Source organism: Notolepis coatsorum (assembly GCF_963971535.1).
Source record: "Notolepis coatsorum genome assembly, chromosome: 18".
Taxonomy (NCBI): domain Eukaryota; kingdom Metazoa; phylum Chordata; class Actinopteri; order Aulopiformes; family Paralepididae; genus Notolepis; species Notolepis coatsorum.
Window position 1 is genome coordinate 69,938,278 of NC_140182.1, and position 22,348 is coordinate 69,960,625.

The 22,348-nt window shown below is 42.7% G+C and overlaps 1 protein-coding gene across 1 annotated transcript; it reads right to left on the reverse strand.

Annotated features, from left to right (window-relative positions):
- Positions 1–23: 23 nt before the first annotated feature.
- Positions 24–21,835, reverse strand: synm (synemin, intermediate filament protein). Its single transcript, XM_084334548.1, has 5 exons — positions 21,422–21,835; positions 20,661–21,118; positions 16,175–16,299; positions 6,783–6,862; positions 24–4,968 (listed from the first exon to the last, which is right to left on the reverse strand). The coding sequence occupies exons 1-5, from the start codon at positions 21,756–21,758 to the stop codon at positions 3,071–3,073; spliced, it is 2,898 nt and encodes a 965-aa protein (XP_084190674.1). The 5' UTR covers positions 21,759–21,835; the 3' UTR covers positions 24–3,070.
- Positions 21,836–22,348: the final 513 nt, after the last annotated feature.

A 22,348-nucleotide genomic window follows, 5' to 3' on the forward strand; every position in this document is an offset into this window, starting at 1 on the left:
CAAGAAAAACCCAAACTCAGAAATCACTCAAGTAGTTTTAATTGCGTTTAAGGTATGAACAAGTATTCAAATGATGACTGAAAACCGTAACAAAGAAATTAAGAATTTCATTCAAACAGATTGTGAGGTTTGTCATATCTATTATTATGTATTATTTGCTGCGCCATTGCTATGAAATGGCACATATAATCCAAATGATCTATAAACAAAGGTTATACAGTAACCAATGTTTTAGCATTTCTCAAAACTAAACTTTGTCAGTGTGCTGATACAAACAGTATATTGGAAAGGTTTTGATACAAATAACTTGTTTATTGAATGTAAAAGGACTATTTGTATGTATTGTATCTGAGCACTTTAGTACAAAACATCCTGTTGAACAGCTGTTTCATTCCTCTGGTCTCTAAAGCACAGTTTCCTCACTCTTGAGTTCAGTTTGAGAGGATGTAATTCATACACATGGTTGGATTTTCCACATTCTTAGCTTCTTAGAATGTGACGGTGCTATTAGATCAAAAGAAAATAACAGTGCACAATGATCAGTGGTGGAAGTAACCAAGTCCCCCAGGAAATTGTCTGTGTCAAACACTTAATTTCCTGCATTCTGGTGTACTTTTCTGCACCAATTTGTGCATTTATTTATGGTGGAAGTCTTTATTTATGTAAAGGAAACGACAACATTCAGGTAGCTGCTGACACAAATATAATGGAATATAATGCAGTAAGGCTCTGAAATTGTTGGTCAATATAGTTACAGGTAAGAAGGATATATAAATGTTTTGACACTTATGTTTGGCCTCTTGGGGAGGGGGTTGTCTTTCATATTAGCTATATTTTTTGAGAGACAAATCTACCTCTTCTCAATATGGCCTCTGCAACCCCCCCCAAAAAACGATGGCCATGTCTGAACTCATCAGCTACCATGCTATGTTGAAAAAGAGTTTGTATATAGGCCTAAAACGTGACATAAATTGACAGAGATGACATTTCAAATGTGAAGCCTGCCAACTTCAAGAGGGTGTAACCAGAGCCAGCATGACTGGACCACATATCACTTCATAACCTTTAGAGTCTAAAGGTTATGATGAAGTGGTATGTGGTCCAGTTATGCTGGTTAGGTCCTCTTAAAGCTAGCAGGCTTCACATTTAAAACTGCATAGAGTTTAGAGTTCAGTGGATTAAGGGTTGAATGAAATACAATAATTACTTTTACCAGAGTACTATTTTATCTGGGTATTTCTACTTTTACCTAAAGGTAGAATCTGTAATTCCGTCAAACAGCCACTTCTAAACAAGGTGCGGTACCAAGCACGGGCTCTCTTTCCCAGAGGTCGCTGTTTGACGGAATTACAGATTCTACCTAAAAGGGTTCATCTTCGACCACTGTCACTGATTAGTGAGCGAGAGCTTTAAAGCAGCTTAGAGAAGACGTGCAGGACACTTAGTGGGTTATAATGGCCATGTTGCTAACCACTCGTAGCACAACACACCATCATCAGCACACAGTGCCACTAAGCCGGTGGTCCAAAAATAACTACGATTTGTGAACAATCATCTCAGAAAACGCAAAGGTGGATCCTGCTGGCCGGCATTCTGATCACCGGCAGAGTCTACTCAAGTCGAAAGCAGTTTAAAAACACACTATACTGTGATTAGAATGTGATTATATTCTAACTGTCCCTCACACCATTAAGGCTGTGTATCCCTCATCGTTTATCAGTTTCTCTCTAGCTCTCAGTTTCAATCTCACGTCCGTTACCTCACCGCTGGCTTTTCAAGTAGACACCTCTCTTTTGGAAATTAAGACGGGGGTCATACAGTATTTAAATATTATTTAAGATTTGTTTTCAATGTCTCGGGGTAAGAATAATGTGCCTCGTCAACCAAATAGTTTAGTTACAGTTGTTAATTAAGAGATATCTCCTGAATGATTTTGAAAATTTAATCTCACATGCAGAAAGTCACAATAATTCATCCTAATTGGCAGACAGTACCGGTCCTCTCAATTGACCTCGCACCGCTCTCTTTTCTTTATCAGCCAATCACAACTGTTGCTTTCCTCAAATTGCCTGTTGATTGGAGGCATTCCAAAGAGGGTTACAATCAGTTCAAGGGGGGGGGGGGGGGGTGATGATAATTATTTTTTAACTATAATGTAAATCTAGCTGATGATCAAATAGGTTCAGATCAAACAGCCTTGATTAAATACAAGTATAGGAAGATTCAACAATCCCTACAATATGCCCCCTCTAAACAGACTTAAACATATATGTCATGAGTAGAGAGCAACGTTTGAGATACAGTAGGTAGAAGATGCACTAGCATGTATGTTCCATATCAAACACTTTCAAATCCCTCTGTATGTACTTGCAACAGGCTCTACATCAACACTTACTAGGATTCCCACTTGGCAACAAACCACAAGCTTCTTCTTTTTCTCCCCATTTCTGCTTTATATCTATATAATATATATATATATATATATAAGTTGTCTTAGCTACAGTCAAGCCACACTATGTTCTGTACATGTTAGATGCTAAGAGCTAACATAAATCACAGTGTTGGAGAATAGATATTAGCATCATTCCATATTTGGTAGTGGTCTGTCAAGCAGAAGGAACATGAAAGCTGTGTAGCACAGGTTAGTACAAAAATAGAGATCTAATTTTCTCAGGAGAAACCGTGCAAGCGTGTGAAAGGTTTACTATTGGCAACAACAAAAAACAAACACTTGTGTGTCTAAACTAAAGCTAGCCAGTAGAAATTAAAGTCAGGCTTAGTATTAGGTATTTCGCTTTTCTTGTGAAGTAATGCTGCAATTAATACCATAGCAAAGTGTTTTCCTCTTTCAACTTAATAACTCGATTTCTCCCAGTTAATATTAGCTGCACAGGTAGGACACCAATGTGCATGCGTGTTATTCAGTTAGAGTAGTTGTTTTACTGCAGTAATTACAGCATTATCACCTTGTCGGATAGCAAACGTATATTTTGTGTATTTTACGTTGCTTCATCAGCACACACTTTTGATGTAGAATATTGTAATTTGACAATATCGACCGGGTTCTTAACTAGTCATCTGTAGGGCTGTCGAGGTAAACGGTTGCGATTCTTTTCTCATCAGAGACCTTCAGCGGTTGGTCGACGGTGTGATATTGCGGCGCTGGCTCACTGCTTAGAACATGCTCGTCTCTGGAGAATCTCAGGCTGTACCCTCCCTCTGCTCCGCTCTGGAGGAACTCCGGGTGGGAGGACCGCAGCGCAGCCATGATCTGCTCCTCGGATAGATCGTCTCCTTCTGTGTCCAGCAGCCCGGACTCTTCCAGGGTCTGAGAGATGTTCATCTCTGCCACGATGGTCGTGGTTCCGTTGTCATTGGACTGCTGCACTTTTTTGACGTGGACGGACAGATTTGGCGAATCGGCGCCGCTGACTCTTGTGAGGAAGGCCAGTTCGTCTTTCAGTGGACCCGACATGGAGCCTTGCAGCTTCTCGAGTGCTCCCTTCAGCTGGTCCTTGGGGTCCAGAGAGTCCTGCTTCAGGAACTCCAGCATCGACTCCTGCACCGTGGGGGAGACATGCACCTCCTCTTCAATGATGCACTCTGGGAAACTCTCTCCTTGGACAAAATCACTCGACATGAACTTATAGTCGTCGTTTTTCTCAGGAGTCATCCTGTTCGCCGGGATCCCTTCATCTTGATAATAGCGCTCATCCGACAGGTCGTCCACTATGCCATAGTGGCCATACGAAGTTATACTGCCGCCGTCCTCGGGTTCCGACAAGTTCTCTTCCGGCGTGGAGACGAAATACTCCTGAGAATCTGGGACGTATAAGAATTCGTTCCCTCTGGAGGCCTCTTGGACTGGCACAGGTCCATTCTTGCCATGGACCGTCTTGGGGCTTTTTAAGGAGTCATCGCCGCTTCTATGGTGCTCCAAGTCGTGGGGCATGTTCTCGAGCTCCTCGATCTGGCAGAACGTCGAAGAGATCTGAGCGAACTCGGGTAGAGACTCCAGCTCAAAGTCGTCATCCTCCTCATCACTCTGAGACTCCACCGGCTCCTCTATGATCTCCACGTTGACCGATTTGTTGCCGAAGTCCTCCGCTCCCTGCAGGCTGCTCAGCAGATCCTGGATCATGGTTCCTGTAGCCGTTCCCTTGATGTCCTCCAGGGTCATCTTCTTCGTCCCCCTACCGAAGAGGTCATCCAGGACGGAGTCCTCTGAGAGGTCCAGCTCCTCCTCCACCTTGGACTCCAGGACGATCTGCGTCTTGATCGTGCCATCCTCCTGCTCCGTCCTCTCCACGTGGTAGGTAATCTTGTCTCCAGACGAGCTGTCCAAACCTGCGGGTCTCATCACTTTCTCAATGATGTCCTCCACGGACTCCGAAATCTTCTTCTCCCTCCGGGCCACCACCCTACGTTCCACGCCTCCTTTATCCTCAGTGTCACTCCCATATGCATTCCCGCTCTCCTTTCTGTCATCTCTTGCTTTCCTTTCTGCGTCGACCTCCGTGTTTCCAACCAGGCTCCTCGTCGGCGGTTCGATCACTCTCACTGATCTGAGGTCAGCTGCGGGTGAGACGACGGGACTGGATTTACCGCTTACGGAGAGCTGGGAGACCGCTTTGACTTTCACGCTCTTTTCCTCTGCTACCTTCCTCTGCACATCTTGAGCACTTCGACTGGGACTCTGGGCCGCAGGGTTCTCCGTGGAGGTAGTGACGGCAGCGCCCGCCCGGGCTTTGGTGAACGAGACCATGTCCCTCCTGGACGCAGGGCTCTGGTGTTGTGATGCCCTGCCTGTGATGGAGATAGGAATGACCCGGGAGGGACTCATGGAACCAGAGTTGGGCACCGGAGATCGTCTCAGGCTCGACGTCTGCTCTGTGTGCCTCACGTCCAGGTGTTGTCTGCTCGAGGTGGAAACTCTCGGAGCGTAAGGCTGTGAAGGCACCTTGATATCTGAAGTAGAGAACGTATCCGAATGTCATACACAAACATACGTTTAAAACGTTTGATACGTAATGTCATTTTGAAACATCCGTTTCCTGTTCTAATATCTGAAATTACAAAAAATGTAAAACCATCTTACTGTCTTTTACTATTATGTACCTTATACTACTACCTATCATGCTAATATGTCTATACTGCTATGCATTCAGAGTCTAACACTCAAGTTCGACACTAATTTGACGAACAATGCCACTGACCCTTAGCTGCCAGAGATGTACCCCTCCTGCTGACATGTTGTTCACAACTTGTACTGTAAGTCGCTTTGGATAAAAGCATCAAGCTAAATGTAAATGTTCCCTAAAACAGCAAGTCACAGTGTGTAATTCATCAAATAATACTAAAGCATTTTCATTTGCAAAAGTAAATACTTAAAGGGGCACACACGCCGATTTTCAACCTTAACTCATTCAGCGCCAGTCACGATGATAGTCGGGTTAACTCGCCATCGCTTGAGCGCCAATCATGAGTATAGTCGGGTTTTAATCGTTATTTCTTTTATTAGCGATATCCATTCATTTCCATCCATCCAGCCTGGTGTTATCGTTGGGAATGGGTCTGAGCTCGCAAAAGGGCAAATACCGCCGTCTACGCCTTCCAGCTGGTATTGCACTCCATTGGGAATGGTGTAGTTTATTTTCTGGGACGATCCGAGCCGTGCGGGCGGGGTTTAAATACTCAGGCAAGGTAGGCCTCAACAACAATGGCATGGAACAGTAACCCCGCCGGCCCGTCAGTCTGTAACGGTCGGTAATGTGGTACGGACCTCCACGAGCAGTATTTGGAATGGCGATCAGATAATTGGATTATTTCTTTTGTATTACATCAGGTACAAGGTAGGAACACTATATATGAATTTGATCGTTGATCTGATATTTATTTCTACCCCAAACGACGCTGTCTCTGTGTGTATGTGTGTGTGTGGCTGTGTGCCGTTGAGTGTAGGAGGGGACTGGGGGAGCCTCGCGCTACGAGGCTCTTTTCATTCTTGCACGAGGAAGGATAATAATGATGATCTAGCGTTGATTTCAGGAAGATTCGATAATCAAGCGAAAAATGACAACGTGTTTAGTGTATTCCACTAAAACGCCATTATCGCGTCTTTTCCTGGAATTACACAGAAGCACCCAAACTATATTCATATTCAAAACGGTATAAAACGGAAATGTACTGATGAAAAAACAATCCGTTTTGTACATGTTGACTGGAAGCAACTCACTGATAATCGACGGGTGTATTAGACCCATAGCTATAATTTAATATATATTTTAAGCACTCGCAAATCTCGCAATCCCCCCATTGATTAAAGCGGTGGCGTACTAGACCTATATCGGGCATATCGCTCCGACGCTGAATGAGTTAATCCTATCTGTTCTGTTGTGAGGAGGACGTGTGATAATCGGACATATGACTCACCGATATATTCTGTGTCTCAAGAGCAGACCTCTAGTGAACTGCAGATACAGTACCATCTCCTCAACTATCTTCAACCCTAGTGGGCCCAACTTGGAAAGTCGAGTAAACAGTTTGCTAGAGGTCTGCTCTCCTCTTGGTGACATCACCCAGAGGAATTTCTCAGGGTGACGATGCGGTCTCGAGACACAGAACACACAGGCGAGTTAAACGTCCAATTGTCACATGTCCTGCTTGTGACAGAACGATAGGATTAAGGTTGATAATTGGCAACGTGCCCTTTTAAAACTACAAATTCCTCCCATGTAAACATGAAAAAGAACGTAAATAATCACGTAAATGATTTACAATACCTATTATTCTCTCTCTTTGATGTTGATGTACCCTCCTTTGTGCCTCTTGTATATCTATTCGCTCGCCTTCCAATAGGGCTCTGTACAAAAACAAAACAACAACAACAACATGTCAATAAAGTCAAGGGTAAAATAAAATCATTGTAGATCATTTGGTAAAGTTTAGATTCCAAAAGGCACATTATATTGCCTCGTTGAGAAGTAAAGCGTTATCAACACACAAGATACCTCAAAAGAGGATGTAGATCACCCAGCTCTGCCATCTTAAACCTTGAATACAAACACGTGAGGCGACCAAGATCAACCCACGGACCACCTAGTCAGAAATGCAATAGATTTCTGGTCAGCAAACGCATGATAACAAACCTAAAGCTTCCTCAGAATAACCAGTCGGGTTGACCAGCTCACCTTTATTGGCCACGGTTCGACGGAAAGAAACAGGGCAGAGCAGTAGTCCTTCCTAAGGGAATAACCTCTCTGGAGAGTGCTTCCCCTGAAAAGACACACCTAAAAATAACAGCTACAATGCACTGCTGTCTGCACTTTACAAATAGGTCCCAATGCAGAGGCCGGCCTGTGACACAGAGAGAACATGCCACCAGCATGTCTCTTAACCCATTCAGTGCCAACCACGAGTATAGTTGGGTTAACTCGCCATCGCTTGAGTGCCAATCACGAGTATAGTCAGGTTTTAATCGTTATTTCTTTTATTAGCGATATCCATTCATTTTTCATCCATCCAGCCTGACGTTATCATTGGGAATGGGTCTGAGCTCGCAAAGGGCAAATACCGCCGCCTATCGTCTCCCGGATGGTATTGCACATCATTGGATTGGATTGGCTGGGAATGTGCATCAAAAAAATAAGTCCAGTCCAGGTTTTACTTCTCGGGCATGCAGATGGATACTATTGCATTGACTGGGGGACTGGGAGCATCGTGGATCATCGTGTTTTGGACTATAACGTTGGATCAATGGACGCGATCGATATTTGGAATGGCGATCAGGAATTGGATTAATCTTTTTGCATGACATCAGATGTGAGGTAAGGCCTTTATGTTATGAATCTTGGGGTAATCAGATGTTTTCAGACCCCGCTTCTCTTCGTACATGAGGACACATATACTATCGATAATCTAGTGTTTATTTGAAAACTATTCATAAATCAGCCGAAAAATTCCAACGTGTTTTGTGTATTCCACTAAAGGGCTATTATCGTGTCTTTCTCTGGAATTACTAGAAATCTCCAAAACTATACTCGTATTCAAAATGGTATCAAACGGAAATGTACAGATGAAGAAACAATACGTTACGTACATGTTAACTGCAAGCAAGTCATTGATAAGCGACGGGTGTATTAGACCCATAGCCATAATTTAAGATATAGTTTAAGCGTTCGCAAATATCCCCGTCCTCCCATTGATTAAAGCAGTGGCAATCTAGACCTAATTTGGTCATATGGGCGTGGCTCTGAATTAGTTAAGGGAACATGCTGCTTATTCCAGACATTCAAAACAAAGGCGAGAGGAGAACGCTCCATATAGAGACGTACACAATCAAACAATTACCAGCAAAATAAGATAAGATATTCCTTTATTGATCCTCTTGGGGAAATTCGAGTGCCATAAGCAGCATGGGGGAGGGGGGTACAGGTACTGTATGGGCAGGGTAATAGTAGAATGACATAAATATAGGGAATAGAATTATAATAGAAATTGAAATAAAGTGTAAACAATATAATTAACTCTGAATATAAGAATGAGTTAAGTTATTTATTTATTTTTTACGCGGGGACAGTGCACATTAATCAACATCTTTAGTTTCCACATCAATGTAAATGTGCCAGAATTAGCTAATGAGCTAGTTTTCATCTGTAGTCCCTGCCTACCATGTAATCAAATGTGCAAATGAGGGTCTGTATGCCCCATCAGTTCTATTATACGTTACAATAAATATGGAATCTGAGTATACTATGAGTAAAGTAAAGTAAACCGTATACACAGGTGCAGTATATACAAGGTACCCTAACTGGCATGATATACGTCATACGTTATGCAAACTCAGTAAACTAACTAATAGAGAAGAACACGCCAAGGGCAATGAGGGACCCAGATAAACACACACACACACACACACACACACACACACACACACACACACACACACACACACACACACACAAACACACACACAAAACACCCACTATAAAACTTTACAAGGCTGGACTTACAGTAAGACTTGTGGGATATTACCCTACTATTACTACTATTACCCAACCGCACGGGACCGTGCTTTCGCAGTTACAGCCCCTAGAAGACTAGACTATGGAATAGCCTTCCCTCTTCCATCAGACTCCCCCCATCCATCGATTATTTCAAGTCTCGGCTTAAAACATACTTCTATTCAAGCACGTGATAGCCTCCACTCTCCCAGACCGTAAGTGCGCAGCGACCAGGAAGGGGATTGGGAATTGGCATAACGACTAACATTGGGATGGGAGAAAATCGGAGGAAAAAGGAGGGGGGAAAAGATCACAAAAAAAAAAAACATACTTCTATTCACTAGCGTTTGAATCTTCTTAATGGGTTTTGTGCTGCTTGTATATAGTGTATTATGTCTCTTCTATGTACTGATCTTTGTATGCCTGCTTTACCGTATTGGAATGTGTAATTATTTATAAGGCCTTGTACAGCACTTTCATCAACTCTGTTTTTAAACATGCTTTATAAATAAAGTTGACTTGACTACCCTGCCAATACCTCCCCTCCCCCAAGCTGCTATGACACCCGAATTTCCCCAGGGGTTCAATAAAGGAATATCTTATCTTATACTGATTGATTGATTGAATTGATTGAAAACTTTATTAACAGATTGCAGAATGGGTACAATACAGTACAGCTCAATACACACAATTGTTAAGGGGATGCAGACCAGAGAAAGACTTTCGTCTTGTTTACACCAGGGTCCCCCATTTTCAATTCATCAGGACATATATGACATACATGACATACAGATAGTCAGTACTGCTACATCTATACATTTATGACATACCAGATTTGCAAATACAGTACTGTTTGTGATACAGAAGGAGTCAAGAAAAGGGAGTATATACATTTGACGTAGAAACTGTACATTGGAGGAGGTTGGGTGGGGGGGGTTGGGTACACTGGGATATTGACAACCATACTGGGTAATTTACATTGGAGGTGGGTGGGGGGGGGGGGGGGGCACATTGTATAAACAAGCAAAACTGTACATTGAGGGGGGGGGGGGGGGGGGGACTCTGTACAAACAAACAAAATTGTACATTGGACTATTGACAAGACCATACTAGGTAAATGACTGTACATTGGAGGGGGTTGGGTTAGGATATTTACAGGGGCCAGTGTTGCATTGCAGTCTCCCGTAGGTGTCTCTTGAGAGAGGTTTTGAAAGTGGGTAGTGATCCACATTCCTTTACAGCTTTGGGTAGGGCGTTCCACATTGATGTGGCATAATTGCGAAACGTGTTTAGTCCCTTATTTGAGCCGAATCTGGGTTTAACATGATTTGTGGAGCTCCCTCTGGTGTTGTGATCGTGGTATTCACTGACCTTTGGGAAGTATTTTGCCATGTACATGGGTACCTTGGTCGTGTAGTGTATCTTGTAGACCAGGCCCATTGCAAGTTGCTGTACTCTGTCATCTACTCTAAGCCATCCTAGGTTGTCAAAGTGGGCAGGGGTGAGGTGGGTTCTAGGAGTAAGGTCAAGCAGTAGTCTGACCAGTTTGTTTTGAGATGTTTGTAATTTTGTTTTTAGCGCCTTTGAGGTGCTTTGGTACCATGAGGTGCAAGCATAGTCGTAGTACCCCTGAATGAGTGCTCCTGCCAGAGTCTTCAGGGTATTCTTGTTTACCAGAGAGGAGATCCGGTACAAGAATCGAGTTCGTTGGTTGACTTTTTTTATTACATTGGATGCCATTTTGTCACAGGAGAGATTAGCCTCTAGGATGGAACCCAGGTAGGTAATTTCATCTTTCCTTGTGACAATATTGTCACCCACTGTAACTGAGAAGCCGTCGGTCTTGCTGAGTTTGTTATTTGAACCGAAGAGAATGGACTCTGTTTTGCCCATGTGTAATGATAGTTTGTTATCAGCGAGCCATATGCAGATTCTGCCTAGTTCAGAGCTGAGGGTTTTTTCAACCTGTAACTTGTTCTTGTCAGAGACCAGCAGGGCTGAGTCGTCCGCAAACAGGAACAAGTTGCAGTCACAAGCTGACGACATGTCATTTGCATAAATTAGGAACAGTAGCGGTCCTAGTATGCTTCCTTGTGGAACACCACAGCTCACTGTGAGAGGGGGGGATAGGGTACCGTTTACCTCCACCATCTGTTCACTGCCCTCAAGGTAGGATTGCATCCAGCTCACTGATAGACTATCAAAACCAATTGCTTTTAGCTTGTCAATCAGAATGGAGTGATTGACCGTGTCAAAGGCCTTTTGTAGGTCCAGCATGACCATGCCGCAGTATTTGCCTGCGTCCACCTCTTGTTTGATGTGGTCATTCAAATAGAGAAGGCATGTGTCAGTGGAGTGGGATGTTCTGAAGCCAGATTGGAATTCGTAGATTAGATTTTTTTCCGCTAGGTACTTTTCGACCTGTTCGTAGACTATTTTTTCCATGACTTTCGAGATGGAGGTGAGAATAGAAACAGGGCGGTAGTTGCCTGGGTCTAATTTGCTGCCCTTTTTGTGCAGAGGGGTCACCCTCGCAATTTTGAAGTCCTTGGGGACGTGTCCCTGTTTTATGGAGAGGTTTATTATGTGTGTGATGATTGGGGTGATGGCGGCTGCTGAGTCTCTGAGGAATTTGGAGGGGATGTTGTCATGGCCAGTGGCCTTGTTAGGTTGGAGGGCGCTCAGTTTATTGAGTACCTCATCTGTTGTTACCATTTCTAGCTTGAAGTCGTCCTTGCGGACCCCTAGGTTTTTGTAGTAAGCTACTATGTGTTCTACCCCATAAAGCCCTGAGTGGGAGGGTAGTTTGTTTACCAGTGTTGTGGCTATGTTTGTGAAGAAAATGTTTAAGTAATTGGCTACATCCAGCTTGTCTGTGATGAGCGTGTTGTCCGTTTTTATGTTTATGTTTGAGAATCTGGTTTTAAGTTTTTTACTGCATCCTAGTTGATTATTGAGTAATTTCCAAAGTTCACGTGGTTTGTTTTTGTTTTCCTCAGTTTTGTCATTGATGAAATTCTTTTTTGCAGTTTTGATCATGGAGTTTACGTCGTTTCTTAGTCTGTTTCTATCTGTAGATAAGACCAGTTTACGGACGTTTTATGGATAGGAGAGGTGAAAACACGAGAGCATAACCTTATGAGATTAATATATAACATGTCTTGTTGCTTGATATAAATAGCCATGCACTGTAAATGGATCCACAGAGTATCTTTGTATAAAAATAGCACGTCTGTTGTTATGATGACCATGGCTCGAGAGGTGATGATAATGGCAGTGATAAAAGACAGGGGGACTTCCTCTCTCTATCTAATGATTATGAACCATATGGAGAAGCTGGATGTACTTGATGTTTTTAGCCAGGCTCCTACTGTAAATGCTCTAATGGAAATGTAGGCTGGATAGAAACAAAGCACACGATTCATGAAAAGCTGCAAACAATTTGGCAACATTGGCCCGGAAAAACTGGCTCCAAGAGGGAACGTTGTAGAGCTGGCACAACTTCATATGTCTGTACCAAGTGTCACATCAACTGACCCAATCTCAAATCCTGCCCTCTTTTCCTGATCCTCCAATCACTTTTGCTTTACGTCTAACCTCGTTCCCAGCTTTATCTCGAGAGATAAAGCCTGGTAAAGGCAAGCACTACGGCCGAAAGTGGGAATCAGGTAGGAAGTCCCGCCCCTGAAATCACGACACGGTGCTCATGAAAATGTATCCCCCCCAGAAACAACCTCGTTATCGCCTCCCTCGACAGGCTGACAGACCTGCTTGTTGTTTGTTTCGCTGGGGACTATAAACGGATCAGGGGGTGCCCGGAAACCGGAAAGCCTGTAGCCGGTATTTCTGTATTTCCTATTCACATTTTAGGAGGCATAGCTTTACCAGCCTACTTTACGTCTGAAGGAAGCAACGGTTGCGATTGGAGGATCAGGAAAAGAGGGTGGTGTTTGAGAAAGGTCAACTGAACTTGTGGTGTAGCAGTGGTGCAGAAGATGGCCTTTGCAAGTCTTAAAACTGTACCTTTAATTATCTGGCTCATTATTTGAAAAATAAAGACAGACTAACTGACAGATGACCTACTTTTCTACTTTATTGTCCCTGTGGAGCAATTCCAGACCGATTCATCCTAACCATTTAGGAGCAGTGGGCAGCAGCCTCAGACACCTGGGGACAACTAGCTGCTGGCTGGAAGCTTGGAAGACAACTAGCTGCTGGCTGGAAGCTTGGAAGTAGGGATGCACCGAATGGGAAATTCTTGGCCGAAACCGAATACCGAAAATAGGAAACAGTTGGCCGAAAACCGAATGCCGAAAGGCAGAAAATTATTAATATAAATATATATATATATATATAATGTGTATTTTTTTTTGTTCAGCTACCTGATTATGGTAAAAGACATGATTATGGCAAAACATAACTTAAATAATATTAATAATCACTATTATGGGTCCATAAAACATTTATTCAGTACTTTTGAATGCATACATTAATTCCAGACTGACAGATTGAAAGATTGTACAATTTAAACATTTTCTCTTTGCATACAACAAAAAGTGCATTAAAGGGGAACTATCTTATAAATGGCATTTTTCAGTGTTTAGCATTGTTTCCTAGCTATGTGGACTTATATTAATATGATCTATGTCTCTAATTCTCATATTGGCGCATTCTTCCAATTCTCCTCTCACAATATTCACCCTCACTGAACTGAGTCATCTGAAAATGTGATGATTTGTGATGTCAGAGAGACACCGCTGCATGATAATGTCCCAGATGCCACGAAGGCCACACAGTGGTTTAGGAGCCCAGCCTCAAAACAGCTTAATATCTTCAGGTAGAAAAATGCTGTTTTTGAGGACTTGATTAGAAATACAAAACAATGAATTAAAAAATATATATAATTACAGAGGTGTTCCATAAACTCACAGGAATTGTGTAAAAGTGCCCAAATAGTGAAAGAAATAGTAAAATAGTTCCCCTTTAAGTGCATTTTCTTTTCTCTGTAGGATAACTACAACAAAGTGCATTCAGAACAAAGCCAAGGTGCTTAAAACTGCATAAAGATCTGCATAAAGACACACACACACACACAAGAGGGAGAATAGCTTATAGCAGACTTAATGATGTTACTGTCGTGGCTACTGAGTCATAATTCACGGCGTTCTAGCCTACATGGAAGGACTGTTGTATTTACTACATCTCCCATGACTCTTAGCAGGGGATGGCGTAGCTTAAGAGAGTGAAAGACGAATGGAAGGTTGTTAGCTAGCTTAACGCTAACGTTAGTTAAAAAGGTTTTTAACCGCGACAGGCATAGTAATGGCGAGGATATAAAGCATGTTAACACATTCGGGGCCAACCACGTATATATACGTGGCAAGGTTGCTTTTATTCCATTTTAATATCCTACTCAATGTCACAGAGCGGCACTGCAGATTTACCCTACTCTTGGAATTCGGAAAAGTGCATTAACGGCCAGATCCTCGTAGGGGCGCTGTCTCGATAATGCAGTGTTCCCTGTTACAGACCGGTGTTTTTTTCTTTTTTGATCTTGAATGGACTTTTTCTGTTAGCCTAAAGCTATGCATGTAGCCGATCGCCTAGAATAGTTTTTGGGACACTGAATTCAGTGTGCAGTAAAGGAATATAGCATCAGCCAATGGACATATGGATCTACCAGATGGCGATCGATAACTAGGAAATCCTTTTTGCAGTCCAACCGGCCACAGGTAAGAGCTTTTTCACGTAATTAAATTAAATTAAATTAAATTAAATTAAATTAAATTAAATTAAATTAAATTAAATTAAATTATTTATGGCATATTGAAGGGACGGTTTATAGTGTCAATTGACAATGAGAATGGACAGATGGCAATAATATAAAGTATAGATTTAGCTCTACAAACAGCCTCACACACAATGAAAGGTTATTATGAAATGCTGGCCGTATAGAGTGGGCCCCGTCTAATCCCAATGGCCCCGAATGTGTTAAAGACGCATTTATTGGACGTGTTGCTTGCGGAGTTTACATAGAAACAGCGCGACTCCCAAGAGGAGTTATTATCACAGGCTGTAGAACGCAGGGCTGAAGAGCTCACGTTACACGTTGCGCATGTAATGACTGAAGCCGCGTTTTGATTATGTCATCATAACAACACGTTTGGTTACGAACGTAACCCTGTTCTTTGACATTCTGTGATATTTTTTCGGTGCTAAATCCCTTTTCGGCCGAAAGCCGAAAGTGCCTTTTTTAACCATTTTCAGCCGATAATTTTCGGTGGCCGAATATTCGGTGCATCCCTACTTGGAAGACAACAAAAACCCTCCTGTGCACAGAGGAGTTGATATAACTACTGTACGACAGGCAGAGCATACAAACAGGGGTACTTGGTACCAGAGCAGCTGCTTTGGGTCTGGTGTGATGGATGGAATCACTAATAGGACTATGAGCCACGGTGCTCCACTGAAGAGGCTCTTTTGGCCTCAGCTTTGATATAGATCTCCTTCAAAGGCAACGTTAACGGCCTCACAGCCTTTGAAGGGTAAATGTAACTGGAAATGTCATGAACTAAATTAATATCAAACCAGCAATGGGAGATCGTAATTGCGTTCCTGCAGTGGCAGTGATTAAGTCACTCTCTCTGTGACGCCTACTGAATGTGCAACTTGTGCCACCGTGAGATGAATCAGCTCACATAAAACAGTAGAGTCAGGTTTAGGTGTCATGTACAGGGTAAGTCAGTGGCTTGCTACAGTGAAACGATTTGTGGGAAAGCTTACACTGAACAGCATCACCAATTGTTTTTCTACAAAGCATAACTGAAAACAAGTTAATTCATTCATATTTCATTAGGCCTACATATTTCGGTAGGTCTAATGTTTGTTTGTTTTATATATTAAACTTAACTATTATTATCTAGGAGGGTTTCATTAATATAATTATAGTAATAAATATGCCAATATATTTACTATACCCATACAATGCACTTTATCCCTTACAAAAAGTATCATGGTAGTTTGATGGTAATTGCAGTTTATAATCGTTCAATTCTAAATGATCTCGTTTTCATGATCGTGGGACATCCGAAACTCCATTAATGGTCCAAGCCGTCCACTAAAATGCATTGTTTCTATTGGAAGGTGGACAGATGGTGAAATGTAGGTCTTACCTGTAGGCAGCCACCTCCATGCCGAGGTCCATCTTCACCTGGAGGAGATGCTGATGGTCCCGCATCTGTTCCGCCATGTTGTGGGCCAGCATGTTCCTCTCATGCTCCAGCTCCTCCATAATAATCTAAAGAGGGAGCGGGAAAAAGGATTTAAGGTCATTGTGGTCCTGCATGGAGTGTCATTTATAACCCCTGGGCTTTTAAGACTCGCCTGATCTGCTCTGATTGATTGTTCCATCCCTTCGACCCCTACTGTATGTTGATACATTTTAAAAGGTGTCAATCCAGCCTTCAGAAAAGGCTAGGGCAGGGGTCGGCAACCCGCGGCTCCGGAGCCGCATGCGGCTCTTTAGCCACTCAGCTGTGGCTCCATGTTGCAATTTATTATTATTATTATTATTATTATTATTATTATTATTATTATTATTATTATTATTATTATTATTATTATTATTATTATTATTATTTTTTTTTTTTTTTTTTTTTTTTTTTTTTACTTTATTCCTTTTTAATGCCTCTTATTTTGGAGATCGAGGTGATACTGTGACACTGACACTGAAATTAAAATATATTTATATATTAGACCTATAATATTTAGGTCTACAGATGCCAGTGTTTTTTCTCCTCTTCTGTGTTTTATTTCAAAGTAGGTCTACACATGGTAGTCTTTTTTCAAGTGGACTACTTTTTATTTGATAAATGTTCCACAAATAAGGGAAGGACTCAAATATACCTGCATAGTTCTGGGTTTTATTTCAAAGTAGGTCTACAGATGCCAGTCTTTTTCTCCTCTTCTGTGTTTTATTTCAAAGTAGGTCTACACATGCCAGTCTTTTTATTCTCTTCATAAGAGTTTGAGGTTTTCCTTTGTTATAACAGGTAAAAACAGCAATAAAATGTAAACAAATATATTTTTGTTGTTTTATAATTTCATAAATGCAACAAACTGCTATAAGTATAAAGTATGCAATAGTAAGGTGTTTTATGCTAAATGTGGGGTATGCTTGGGGATAACTATATAAAACATTATACACTGTGTTATCTTCATTTTAAGGGTAAATTAATTTTGAAAGGGGCTCCAGATTAATTTTATTTTGTGGGAGGGGGAAAATGGCTCTTTTGATAGTAAAGGTGGCTGACCCCTGGGCTAGGGGCATATATACACTTATACAATGGCATGCAAATTTCTTGATTCTGATTGGCTGAAACAGTCAAGTTAGACGTGGGTATTTCATAACACACGCTCGTGATCCCAGAACCCGTCCACAACCGAATTACAATCACTCCACCAGTTCGAGTTTTTAGAAATGAAACCAAGATGGCGGACAATAATCTTTACGAATGGATGTGTTGATAGCGTCATAACGACTCATTCAAAAACGATTCTGTCACGTGGAATGTGTTAGTTGCTTACACAATGTTGGATTATGTAATTGGTTGGTCATGACTCATTGTGGAACAAAATATAAATCGCGGGAAGTCTGTTGTTCGTCAAAAGGACACTCATTTCACTGTTAATAAAATGTTCAAGGCAAGCAATCGATCAATCAATCCAATAACACACGCTCACTTCACTGTTAGATGGCATGCTGTGAAGCAGCTCGGAGGTGCATGCCATCTAAGAATGAAGTGAGCGTGTGTTATTGGAATGATTGATTGATTGATTGAACATTTTATTAATGTCCGCCTTGTTTCTAACTGGTTATGCTTAGGCCCTCTTTCGAAGTCGGTTATGCTTAGAGTTTATCTTTAGAGCAGGGCGATAGACCACCAGCACTGATTCCAAACTCTAAGCATAACCGACTTCGAAAGAGGGCCTAAGCATAACCAGTTAGAAACAAGGCGGACATTAATACAATTTTCAATCAATCAATCAATCAATCAAACCAATAACACATGCTCACTTCATTCTTGCCTTGAAACAGCGCACCTCCGAGCTGCTTCCACACGGAGGCAACTTCTCTTCTTTTTTTTGGAACTACTTTTTCTGTGGATGGTTTTGTCAATAAATCTTCAATTAATGTATGTTTATTGTATAGCAATAAGGTTGGATGAATGCGCCAGTTGTATAAAAGCCATTACACCACGCGCAGTCGTGCGTTATGATAATTAGAGCATGCCTAATTCTCATAACGCACTCCTGCGCGTGATGTAATGCTTAATTGAACAAGGCTAGGAGCACTGAAGGGCTTAACATTGTAGTTTTTACATTATTTGTTTATGTGCTTTTTTTTTATTTTACCATGGAACGTCAGTTCAGAGCCTGTCTGACATGTTGCACCTGTTACTTTAAAATACTTTGATTCTCTGTCACCACTTATTTAAAGGAGGAATATGTTAAACTGGCCGGGCACTTCCCATATGAATGAAGTCTGATCCCTAACGGATCACTAACCCGACTCTTGTTTTAAGCCTGTTGCCTAGAATGACATTTCGCACCCACAATGTATGTTAATGACCATATTGACAGTATTGCATTTGAACGATGAGAAATGACTACCAGTAGTCTGCGTTTTTTGACAACATTCAATATGATATTCCTGTAAAAGCATTGCACGTCACTTGCAGATTAATGACCTGCTTCTTGCAGAGCTACATCTCCAGAGGGGTAATAAGGATTTGTCTATCTGGCAGCTAATTGGTGGCTGGTGTTGCTAAAAGCCATACCATGCATTGAGGGGACACATGTCATTTCACTCCAGCTATTCAATCCACTTGGTCTCGGGTGAAATACTGCACTGCATGCAAGATGAATGCCCTACTATGAGAAGGCAAACTTTAAATATTAATGCCATTTAGAACTGTGGAGAGTTAAATGATTTATACAACAACTCTGCATTTCTATTTGTCGGTGTAGCCAATATTACACCAGACTGAGGCTCGACTGGGCCACAGACAGAATGTCACTCCCCAGAGACTGAGGCTCGACTGGGCCACAGACAGAATGTCACTCCCCAGAGACTGAGGCTCGACTGGGCCACAGACAGAATGTCACTCCCCAGAGACTGAGGCTCGACTGGGCCACAGACAGAATGTCACTCCCCAGAGACTGAGGCTCGACTGGGCCACAGACAGAATGTCACTCCCCAGAGACTGAGGCTCGACTGGGCCACAGACAGAATGTCACTCCCCAGAGACTGAGGCTCGACTGGGCCACAGACAGAATGTCACTCCCCAGAGACTGAGGCTCGACTGGGCCACAGACAGAATGTCACTCCCCAGAGACTGAGGCTCGACTGGGCCACAGACAGAATGTCACTCCCCAGAGACTGAGGCTCGACTGGGCCACAGACAGAATGTCACTCCCCAGAGACTGAGGCTCGACTGGGCCACAGACAGAATGTCACTCCCCAGAGACTGAGGCTCGACTGGGCCACAGACAGAATGTCACTCCCCAGAGACTGAGGCTCGACTGGGCCACAGACAGAATGTCACTCCCCAGAGACTGAGGCTCGACTGGGCCACAGACAGAATGTCACTCCCCAGAGAGAGACTTCCCATCAGCCCTGTTTGAGGACAAGGCATTGGACGTTATTTGCACTGTGCCCGTTTGGAATTGCTGAGAACATGGGGAGGTGTGTGTGTGTGTGTGTGTGTGTGTGTGTGTGTGTGTGTGTGTGTGTGTGTGTGTGTGTGTGTGTGTGTGTGTGTGTGTGTGTTGTGTGTGTTGTGTGTGTGTGTGTGTGTGTGTGTTGTGTGTGTGTGTGTGTGTAGTAACTCCTCGGTCTGGGACTGTGATTGTTGTATTTTCTGTATATTGTATAGTATTGTGACATTGTTTTGCTCTTTTGTATTACTTGTGTGTATAGTATCATATTGTGATATTGTTCCTTTTTTATTACTTGTGTGTATAGTATCATATTGTGATATTGTTCCTTTTTTATTACTTGTGTGTATAGTATCATATTGTGATATTGTTCCTTTTTTATTACTTGTGTGTATAGTATCATATTGTGATATTGTTCCTTTTTTATTACTTATGATTTTATGCTTATTTTAATATTTTCTATTACCAGCACCATAAGTTTGAGTCCCTACTATTGTTGTACGCAAGTATAATGACAATAAAGTATATTTTATTCTATTATTCTATTCTTGAGACATGTGTTGAGTAGTTATGGTTAATTGTAGGATTCACATAATGTGATGGTGGGGTGGATGGATGGATTACAGTGTTTTATTCTTGAATTACACACATCTCTAATCATCAGCAACTCGCGTTGGACTCATTTGAGAACCAGCTTGATCAGAGATGCGTCAGGGATGCCAAATAACAGCTACAGCTGCATCCCGGCGCACATTGCATTGTTTTGCTCGAGGCAGTGGGTGTGGCACACGACGAAGTGGAGGCAGAATCCCAGGGGCGGTGGGACGATTCAATTGAGAGAATAGGATTCTGGAGATTTTGTATTTAGTTGATGTCATGTTTTGAATCAAATCACAAATTCCAACATTTCAATTGGTCCAAAACAAAAACCGTAGCTACCTGATACTGATTGAGTTCCACACGGAATTTGTCCTGCATCTGACCGAGTTCTCCTTGAAGGTGTAATTGCGCTTGGTTTTGTTTTTCCGCGTCTGCGCGCAGTTGGTCAAACTCGGAGGCGTAAAGCATCTTCTCCCGTTGGAATTCATCCAGTTTCCCCTGGTCCGTTTTGATCGATCGCTCCATCTCTTCGACCCTCTGCTGGTACATCTCATACGTGTCGATCCATCCCTCGGAAAGGCTACGGGCGTACTCCTGCACATCCTCCATGGAAGCCGCTGGAGGACCTTGGTAGGTCTGGAGGACGGGCACCACCCTGGAGTGGACCTGACTTCGGACATGCGCGCTTTCTCGTCGGTGCGCCTCCTCCGTGCGCTCGTACTCGGTCTCCAGTTGCGTTAAACGCTGTTCCAGCGCGCCGTTGGTTTGGAGAACTTGCTGGAGCTCCTTCTCGCAACCTTTAAAATGAAATCAAATCAATGTGTTTGTATCGCCCGAAATCACAACGAATCGCTTCGATGGGCTTTACATATCAACAAGTAACATAGATCCACAACACAAACAAAAAAAACATAAAATCCGCAATTTTGCAACCCCCCCCCCAGACTTTCCCCAACAAAGGAGATCCCCCAACAGGGTGTCGGCGATATGGTGTTGCAATGGATGATAGATGGATGGATAATAGAACAATCGAATAATTGGTATGCACATAATATAGTAGCAATAGTATCTAAATGAATTCAAATACAAATACTAATAACCTGTCATCTCGCCTCCTATGTCTCTGGACACCTCGGTCTCCTCGCGACACATGGACTGGATCGTCTGGAGCTCTCTCCACAGCCTCTCCCTCTCCATCTCGGCCTGGGACTTCTCAAAGGACAGCTGTCCCACCATTCCTCGCAGCTCCCGCATCTCTGCCTTGTATGTGTTTTGCTTGCCCACGGTCTTCGCCTGCCGAAGCTTGTTGATCTCGGCGACGAGACATCCGTTTTCGTGCTCCAGTTGCTGCGTCCTCGATAGGTAATTGCCGAGCCTGTTGTTCAGCTCTTGCAGTTGGTGTTTTTCGGTCTCAAAAGTTCTCCTGAATTGCAACATCTTGTCATTTAAGGAAAAATACTTCTGATAGGAAAAAAGCTACTTTATATAAATCAAAAGACTATGCTGGTGTCATTTGCGTGTGCGTCTGCAGGCAGAAGAACCGTGATGCAACTGTGTGTATGTATTAGGATCAGTGCTTTTAGTTGACAGTGCAGAAGGTGGGCGGGGGCTTGGTGGTTCCCGGCTGTGTGGAGCGGCACATACGGTACCGAGAAGCAGCGAGGCGGGGGCTTGATTGTCTTATCAAGCGGCCCTCTTCCACGGCAGATGTTACAGGGCAAGGGCCTGCTCTTGTGAAATAGCTCCCCCAGGTGGAGAAGGAGGGGTGACGCGGGCGCGGACGTGCCCCCTCCCCCATGAATGAATGAATGAATGAAAACTTTATTAACAGATTGCAGAATGGGTACAGTACAGTACAGCTCAATACATACAATTGTTAAGGGGATGCAGACCAGAGAAAGACTTTCGTCTTGTTTACATCAGGGTCCCCCATTTTCAATTCATCGTAACATATATGACATACATGACATACAGATAGACAGTACTGCTCCATCTATACATTTATGACATACCAGATTTGCAATTAC

Bases quoted from the DNA above. Each gene is read 5' to 3' on its own strand.
- synm (XM_084334548.1), bottom strand. From the start codon at position 21,758: ATGTTGCAATTCAGGAGAACTTTTGAGACCGAAAAACACCAACTGCAA. The intron at 21,119-21,421 runs GTTATTAGTATT...TTCATTTTAAAG, and splicing joins CATAGGAGGCGAGATGACAG to GTTGCGAGAAGGAGCTCCAG. The intron at 16,300-20,660 runs GTAGCTACGGTT...CTCCCTCTTTAG, and splicing joins TGGAACTCAATCAGTATCAG to ATTATTATGGAGGAGCTGGA.